The sequence below is a fragment of the Zea mays genome, chromosome 7, assembly GCF_902167145.1.
Source record: "Zea mays cultivar B73 chromosome 7, Zm-B73-REFERENCE-NAM-5.0, whole genome shotgun sequence".
NCBI lineage: Eukaryota > Viridiplantae > Streptophyta > Magnoliopsida > Poales > Poaceae > Zea > Zea mays.
Genome location: NC_050102.1, coordinates 127,846,906 through 127,856,400, shown reverse-complemented (window position 1 = coordinate 127,856,400; position 9,495 = coordinate 127,846,906). Strand labels below are relative to the sequence as shown.

General features: G+C 44.4%; 1 protein-coding gene across 1 annotated transcript; it reads left to right on the top strand.

Annotated features, from left to right (window-relative positions):
* The first annotated feature begins 448 nt into the window (after positions 1-448).
* On the top strand, positions 449-6,448 carry LOC100191489 (uncharacterized). The gene is given in 6 exon segments (NM_001136921.1): positions 449-1,097; positions 3,041-3,263; positions 3,428-3,711; positions 4,613-4,940; positions 5,379-5,644; positions 5,746-6,448. Coding segments are annotated over 6 exon segments (2,031 nt in total). The 5' UTR covers positions 449-651; the 3' UTR covers positions 6,230-6,448.
* The last annotated feature ends 3,047 nt before the right edge of the window (positions 6,449-9,495 follow it).

Genomic DNA, 9,495 nt, shown 5'->3' with positions numbered 1-9,495 from the left:
CTTTTTCCACAGCTCATAATAACTTTTTTCACAGCCACAGCCTAACCAAATAGATTCTTAACTTACTTGTTATTTAAATCCATCCAATCTAACTCAATTCATTGAGAGCTAAACGAACAAGTCTCACAATAGAAATAACCGAACCATATAATGGTGGTAACCGACATGGTCTACCTCTGCCAGTCTGGCCCCACGAAGCGTTGAACCCATCCTTCCCTGCCGTCAGTTGAGCCAGCCACCTCTCAGCCCCCACCTCGTCTCACCGCATTCCATGAACGGAGTCCTCCTGCACCTACCGCTGCCGATCCCACTGCCCCACAGATCAGCCGCACATATCTGGCTTCACGATTCAGTCGAGCGTTGTACCCGCCTACGTGCACCGGGCGCATGGGAGCGATCGTTGTGGACCTGTGGCGCGGCGGTGTCCCCCAGCCTCTTCTCTCCCTCTCGCGCGACCTCACAAGCGCGAACCCCACGAAGCCGGAGCCAAGCCACGACGGGTCGACCGGTCGACGGCCCCTCGACCTGCCCGCCTCGCTTCCTCCGACGCCTAGGGTTTTCTACCGGACGCCGCCGCCGCCGCAGCAGCGGCCCGGGATGCAGGTGTGCCCGCGCAGTTAGCCGCCGTCGGACCCACCGCCGCCGCGCGCCATGTCATTCTTGCGGCGGCGAAAGCCGCTGCCGCCCTCTGACGGTGACGAGTCCGACCACGACGACAACGACAAGGGGAAGAAGCCGTCCTCATCCTCCGGGTCGCCGTCCAAGGAGCCCACGAAGCGGACCAAGGCCAAGTGGTCGTGCGTGGACAGCTGCTGCTGGCTGGTCGGGTGCGTGTGCTCCGCCTGGTGGCTGCTGCTCTTTCTATACAACGCGATGCCGGCCTCGTTCCCGCAGTATGTCACCGAGGCCATCACGGGGCCGCTCCCGGACCCGCCCGGGGTCAAGCTGCAGAAGGAGGGGCTGCGAGTTAAGCACCCCGTCGTCTTCGTCCCGGGCATCGTCACCGGGGGCCTGGAGTTATGGGAGGGGCACCACTGCGCCGAGGGGCTCTTCCGCAAGCGGCTATGGGGCGGCACATTTGGTGACGTATACAAGAGGTGCTTTCTCCTCCTTCATTTTTGTTTTGTTTTCGTTTCCGGAATCACAGTAGTCCTCGTGAATTTTTATTGTAACTACCACTGCAGTTGTGTCTGGTTTATGAAAGTTTGTTTGGTTTTTGGTTGGTTGGACTTATCAATTGAATGTTTGTTGCTTATTACATCACTTGTTCTTTAAGTTTACTTTTGGTCGTTGATGTTGTCTTTAGAAAATACAGGTTCAATGTTTTGCTAATGTTGCTCGGAACAGTCCAACGTTACTCTATTATGTACTTTCTATTTTTTTCGTAAATGCCATTGATAGTCAATCGGCCTGGTCTTTTATATATTTGTATTCAAGATTTTAATTCGTATGAGACTTTGAGATGTCTTTTAAGTTTTAAGGAAATTCTTCTTTTGAGAGCCGTGGAGCTATCTCAGGGAAAGAGTTCTCACTGGGATCTCGGCAATGATAATTCCTCTATGTTTTATCTTTTTTTGTTCTTATGCAAGGGTCCAAAAGTTTCTTATATTTGATTTTGGCTTGTGCTTGGTGAGTAGGTTGGTGGCCTGTTTGGTCCCAATCTATCTTTTAGCTATGTGCCTTCTCAAGACCTGAAATGTAGCAGCAAGAACGTCTTACTGCTGTCTTGAATTGATGCGGTGTTTTTTTTTTTTGAGAGAGAGGGCGTTGAGATTTTTGTTAGTATCACCAGTGGAACTTTAAAGTGCGCAACTATGTGCACTTTGGACCTGCATGGAGCTGGTGTCTTGTGAAACTAAAAACACCCAGACTTTTCTTGTACTATTTGCTTCCCACTTACTATTTCTCTCTCATCCTTACTCACATGGGAACTGTTTTTATGTCCTGAAGAAGAGTGATTATTTTCCCTGGTCTTTTTTTTAACGAATTGGTGGGAGCTCTGCCTTTCAATTAAGAGAGGGAAAAGAGTTAGAGTATCTGCATTTTCCCTGGTCTGTTTGGATCCCAGGAACTAAAACAAAAGTGACTAAAGTTTAGTCACTTATGAGCTAAGGATTCAAACAGGAAGAGCTAGAAGTGACTAAAATGATAAAAAATATCAATCTAGTCACTTTTAGCTCTTCATGTTTGGATCTTTAGCTCTAAGTGACTAAACTTTAGTCACTTTTGCTTTAGCTCCTCGGATCCAAACAAATCATGTAGTTTCTAAACTTTCAGAAGAAAACTGGATTTTCCATGAAAAGCTGGAGCTTTTTTGTGTGGTATTAGGCATGCGTAGCAAAATTTCAGAAAGAATTGGTCCCCTCTAGCAGTTCTATCATTCATGTATTGCTTTTCTAGAAATATTCATGTTGCCTGTCATGTATTTTTGTGACAAGTACTGGTCAGAATTTTGACCTTATTATCATTGTGCTGTTGAGCTATCCATGCATACTACAGGGAAAAGAAATGCCTTACACTTTGTATTAAACAGTTACTTATTTCCACTAACATTTTGGCTGGATCAATGTTTTCGGTTGCAAATATTTGGATTCTGTCATTCTGAAATGCACTAAGCCTCATTGGGACTAGCACTATTTTAGCCTAGATACCAGAAAAATGAGGGATAGCAGTTTCACTTTTTCCCTCTCCGTGAGTTGAAATCCAATTTACTATGCTCATCGTGATGAACATAAAGTTTATGAATCTTCCACTTCAGAAGTTGGTTCATTTGCTGTGCTAAGAAATATGAGGACAGGTTCCACAACACATTTTGAGAACATGACATTACAGCTTTATCAAGTTAGTTGTGGTGACCTGTGAACAAATGTGCTTGCTATGCATATCAGTACCTCTTGTATTTCCATTCTTCCCCTAGCAGTGCAGCTAACAATTCTCGAATGAAAAATAACTAAAGCATCTTATGCCATAGCAGTTGTGTCCTTTTTCTATGGCGACTGAGTCTTACTTTCTCTTTCTGGTAAAATCTTCATTTTTTCAGACCTCTATGCTGGGTCGAACATATGTCATTGGACAATGAAACTGGATTAGACAAACCTGGAATAAGGGTCAGGCCGGTCACAGGCCTGGTTGCAGCAGACTATTTTGTCCCTGGATATTTTGTTTGGGCTGTCTTAATTGCCAATTTAGCACGTATTGGATATGAAGAAAAGACCATGTACATGGCTGCATATGATTGGAGGTTATCTTTCCAGAACACTGAGGTACCCTTCTTCGACGGCCTTATACAAGTAAATTTAGTCAGAACTCACCACAGATTGGCTATTTGGTTCCAAAGTTCTGATGCTTGGTGACAGCTCCCACTATGTGTAAATGGTTCTGGTATAGTATGTATTGCCATATCTGTGACGCAGATTACTATATGCAGGTCCGTGATCAAACTTTGAGCAGAATAAAGAGCAACATTGAACTCATGGTAGCAACAAATGGTGGAAATAGGGTGGTGGTGATCCCACACTCCATGGGGGTCCTCTATTTTTTGCATTTTATGAAATGGGTCGAAGCACCTCCTCCCATGGGGGGTGGCGGTGGTCCAGACTGGTGTGAGAAGCATATTAAAGCTGTAATGAATATTGGAGGACCTTTCTTAGGAGTTCCTAAGGCTGTTGCTGGCCTTTTCTCATCTGAAGCCAAAGATGTTGCCGTTGCTAGGTAATTTAAACATAGTTTGCTAGTTTTAGTAGGCATTTTCATGTTATCTGGGTTGAAATTTACTAGGTGATGCCAACGGAGATAATATTGTTTCACAATGTTGTTCTTTATAGAAGGGCATGCATAGTGCAGTGGTCATTGAGTCACCAGGTCACGGGTTTGAAACATCCTCTTTCCATTTGCGGGGGAAGGCTTGCCTCGGTTTATCCCTTCCCCATGCCCCACTCATGTGGAAGCCTCTGACACTGGGTCTGCACCCCTTTTAATGTTGTTCTTTATAATATTGCATCTGAAATATTTAGCTCTTTATCTATACTAGTTAGCATACATCAGACTCTACATATTACTTATTTTTGTTAGTGTCATATATTCTTGAAAAAGGAAAGAAGTGTTAAACAGCATATTATTATTATAAATGGATGGAGTAACTTCTGAATAGCAATAATGCAATCATTCATTCCCTAAAACAAGCACAATCACTAACGCAGGTCTAAACATTTCTGTGACCTATTGTTAGTTTTCTAAATTGGCAGTAATATGTTCAAATGTGTAAATTTGAGCTATATGCCTATATGTTGATCATGTTATTCATGCTAAAATGGTGCAGAAGTTATCCTTGTACACTTTGTTATCCCACGAGTCAATACTGTATGATATTTTATGATGGCAAACATATCCATATGAGGGCTTAAATGAATACAGACACTGTTTAACATGCGGATATCCAGGGTACTAATGTAAACACATTTGAATTGTGTTTTTTGATTTCATTTCAAACATGAACTTAGGCTGCTGGATACCTTTCTATCCTGATTTTCTTATATTTATTTGTCCAAAGAAAATTGCTCTCTGGTGAAAGTAATAAAATTAGTTCCCCACTAAGTTTTGTTGTTATGTACAGAGCTATCGCTCCTGATGTCTTGGACTCTGATTTCCTTGGGCTTCAAACTTTGCGCCATTTGATGCGTATGACCCGAACATGGGATTCAACAATGTCAATGATTCCTAAAGGTGGTGATACAATTTGGGGAAATCTGGATTGGTCTCCAGAAGATGGCATTGAATGTAAAGCTAAGAAGCACAAAGCCAATGATACTGGGGTTTCTAAGGATAGCAATGGGGGAAATATCGAGGTTCAACCTGAACCTATTAACTATGGAAGGCTGGTATCTTTTGGTAAAGATGTAGCAGAAGCACCTTCTTCAGAGATTGAGCAGATAGAATTTCGTGTGAGTATTCAGAGGCTTATTAACATGTTTTTGCCTGTTCCCCGGGTGTGGTCTTTTTCCACTTGTCAATGCCTTTTACAGTTTGGCTGATTTGATCTGTTTCATATATAGTTTTCTTGTGTACTATGAACTCATTTCCATATGTTTATAAACTTGCTGATCAAGTTATCTGTTGTGCTAGTTTGAACCTTTCTATTCACCATAGAGACGTAGTCTGTAAATAGGTTTGGATCCAGATGTAGTTCTTGATGTCTCCAAAAAAAAAACAAATCAAGAAAATCTTGAAAGACTATTTTAGTTGTGGTATCGAGTTGTTAATCAGGACTTAGTGTGGTCTAAAGTTACTGAGACCATTGAAACAAAACTAGATTTTCCTTCTGTGGGTTGTGCATGATGTATTTTAAATATTGGAGCAAAACTGTGCTTTGATCATTTCAGGATGCTGTTAAAGGTAATAATATCGCCCATTCAAATACGTCATGCCGGGAGATCTGGACAGAGTATCACGAATTAGGATGGGGTGGAATAAAGGCAGTCGCAGACTACAAAGTTTACACTGCTAGTTCTGTTGTAGACCTTCTTCATTTTGTTGCTCCAAGGATGATGCAGCGTGGAAATGTTCACTTTTCATATGGAATTGCTGATAACTTGGATGATCCAAAATACCAACATTACAAATATTGGTCAAACCCCTTGGAAACGAAGTATGAATTCTTTGCCAACATTCCTATTCTATATTTTATAAAATCTTTTCTCAAGCTATTTATGTTTCCATTTATTCTACATATGATAATTTTATCTTCAGGTTACCGAATGCTCCTGACATGGAAATATTTTCCATGTACGGAGTAGGCATTCCTACTGAAAGGGCATATGTCTATAAGTTGGCCCCACAGGCAGAATGTTATATACCTTTCCGAATTGACACCTCGGCTGAAGGCGGGGAGGAAAATAGCTGCTTGAAAGGGGGTGTTTACTTAGCCGATGGTGATGAAACTGTTCCAGTTCTTAGTGCGGGCTACATGTGTGCAAAAGGATGGCGTGGCAAAACTCGTTTCAACCCTGCCGGCAGCAAGACTTACGTGAGAGAATACAGCCATTCACCACCCTCTACTCTCCTGGAAGGCAGGGGCACCCAGAGCGGTGCACATGTTGATATAATGGGGAACTTTGCTCTAATTGAGGACGTCATCAGAATAGCTGCTGGGGCAACCGGTGAGGAAATTGGTGGCGATCAGGTTTATTCAGATATATTCAAGTGGTCAGAGAAAATCAAATTGAAATTGTAACCTATGGGAAGTTAAAGAAGTGCCGACCCGTTTATTGCGTTCCAAAGTGTCCTGCCTGAGTGCAACTCTGGATTTTGCTTAAATATTGTAATTTTTCACGCTTCATTCGTCCCTTTGTCAAATTTACATTTGACAGGACGCCAATGCGATACGATGTTGTACCGCTATTTTCAGCATTGTATATTAAACTGTACAGGTGTAAGTTGCATTTGCCAGCTGAAATTGTGTAGTCGTTTTCTTTACGGTTTAATAACAAGTGACGGAGCAGTACACCAAGCAGAAAAAGATCCACTTCTAAACCAGTTTTCATTGTTTTAGAGAAGGTTTGGACAAAATATGCCACTTTAATTTTGTTTATCTTATTTGATATTGTAAATATTCTAATTCTTTTTTAGGGTCTGTTTGATTCGATATCTAACTTGTCACTTTTTGACATTTTATTTTGGTCTAAGATTAGTGATTAAATATAATCGACTAATGTTAAGCAAGTTGTGGCGCAGTTAGCTGAAAATCAAGCAGACCATTCTTTCATGCAGCAGACCATTCTTTCATGCATTGCCATTGGCCTCGAAGGATTAGGACATGCAATTTTGTTACCCTTTTATGCCACCGATGGAAGGGTGAGAAATTATATTTGAGTGCCATAGAAGAGATTAGAACATTTGCAATGGTAAGTAAGATACTGAATAAAATTGTAGTGGGGTATCTGTCGGTACCCTAACCGTCTGTTTGGTTGTTGTATGGTGGTAGCCTGACCTGTATGTGAGGAGCCAGGTCTCCGGTGTACAGGCTAAATCCATGTGTATGCTTGTGTTTGGCTGCTTGTATTGATGCATTCAGGATAGATACCGCTCGTGTTTGGTTGTTTGCCTTAGACGTGTACTAGAGAAAAGTGTATAAATAAATCTCTAAATGTTATACAACATTTGTCGTCTAGTTTTATTCCTAAAAATCTCAGAGACAAGAATAGAAAATTATTTCGGTCATTAAATCTTTTATTTGTAAGATATAATGGAAAATAATCTAAAAACAATTTTCTGTTTATGTGCCGCTACATGCAGCTACTGCATGGGCTCGGCCTGCATGCCGGCGTACGTAGATCTCCAGCATCTCGCACGAGCCTGGTTGACGGTCTGTTTCTGCATCTCTTCAGCCTGTGTGCGTAGAAAAGGAAACCAAACAAACTGCGCTTTAAATCTCCGCGGATACAACTGCACGTCCAGAGAAAGAAACCAATCACGCGATAAAGGTGTGTTTGGTTGCCTGCATCTACGCGTGCTTGCATCACAGGATGCAGATAGCTGCTGTTTGGTTGCTGTGAGCCAGGCTATGCGCGTGCGAGCTCTGTGTTTGGTTGCCTGCATGTAGATTTGGATCTAGACTCGCACGATTCTTAAAGCACCCTGGGTCAGGCTCACCAGATACGAGCAGATTGGTCGCATCTCCAGAGGCAGGCTCCAGTGATCCTGGCTCACACAGCCAGGTTGGCAAGAGAAACCAACCAAACAGACCCTAAATCAGGGATACCCTTTACTACAGCATGAAGACGCGGTCCCCACGCGACTATCTCTAGTCACGTGGCGAACAACACCCGACTCCTCCACGTGGATGACCCTAGGGTCGTCATGTGGCCAGAGAAAACGATATACCCCAAGATACCAACAGTGGGTTCAGACCCCCATAGGAAAATACCGGACCCCTATACATGTAGACCGAATCTCCGGAGCAAGGTCTAGGACCCCCGCGAGGGCAACCCGGACCTCCGGGTCGGGTCCCGAACCCCTTTGCGTGTGGTCTGGACTACTTTCAGCTGGGCCCCGGGACTCTGGGGCAGAGAATACCCAGGCCATGCTCAGACAGGGGTCCGGTGCTGACGCGTGTCCAGGCCCAGCCTAGTGCGGACCTGCCCGCATAACGCTACTGCTCCCCACCCAGGCGGAGACCTGATGCTGCCACGCGGCCTACCGCGCGTGACGTAAGCCAGCGGGCGGAGCCTGACGTAAGGCCTCTGGGCCCGCTGTCTCTACATTTATTGTGGAGAAGACGCGTCGCCTGATTACACCGCTGACAGGCGATGTGCCCCTTCAGCATTTAATGTGTCCTGTCCACTCAGCTGGCAGGCGACGTCCAGTCCATCCTGCAGGCGGTGTGCCTGTCCACCCCATTGCCAAACAGTACACCCGTGCTGCGAAGTGCACTGGGCCCATCCATCGTCACTCATACGTTGCCAGGGAAGCTTCCCCTGCACGCCAATATTACGCAGATCACGGATATCAGGGCGCAAGGAAGATTGCACTGAGGACGAGCATTAGTCGCTCCAAGTATTACATCTGTTATGTCCCTAGGCCCACATGTCGGGGCTTAGCACCCTTGTGCGTGCCCCCCTTAGACTATAAAAGGGAGGGCACACGACGTTACAAGACAGACTCAAGCCATCCTAGACACAACTCAAGCTCACGAGCAATACAACACACAGTGGAGTAGGGTATTACGCTCCGGCGGCCCGAACCACTCTAAACCCTTGCGTGTTCTTGTGTGTTCATCCCCCAATCTCGTAACAGGAAAAACGCTTAGGCCCCTCTTCATCTTAGGATTTAGGGCGGGTGCATTCCGCCACCCGGCCGGAGATTTCCTCTCCGACATTTGGCGCGCCAGGTAGGGGCCTTGGCTTTAGGTTTTTGCTTGTTTTCCCACTCGACACTATGGTCCACATCGTCGATGAAAGTCGCCTAGAGGGGGGTGAATAGGCAGAATCTGAAAATTATAAACTTAAGCACAACTACAAGCTGGGGTTAGCGTTCGAAATATAAACGAGTCCGAAAGAGAGGGCGCAAAACAAATCAACCAAGGAAATAGAGCGGATGACACGGTGATTTGTTTTACCGAGGTTCGGTTCTTGCAAACCTACTCCCCGTTGAGGTGGTCACAAAGACCGGGTCTCTTTCAACCCTTTCCCTCTCTCAAACGGTCACCTAGACCGAGTGAGCTTCTCTTCTCAATCAAATGGGACACTAAGTCCACTACAAGGACCACCACACAATTGGTGTCTATTATTTTGATTACAAGTGTTATGGAAACAAGAAATAGGAAGAAGAAAAGCAATCCAAGCGCAAGAGCTCAAAGGAACACAAAAATCTCTCTCTCTCGTCACTAATTTCTTTGGAGTGATTCCGGACTTGGGAGAGGATTTGATCTCTTTGTTTGTGTCTTGTATTGAATGCTATAGCTCTTGTATGAGGTTTGAAGGCTGAAAACTTGGATGCATT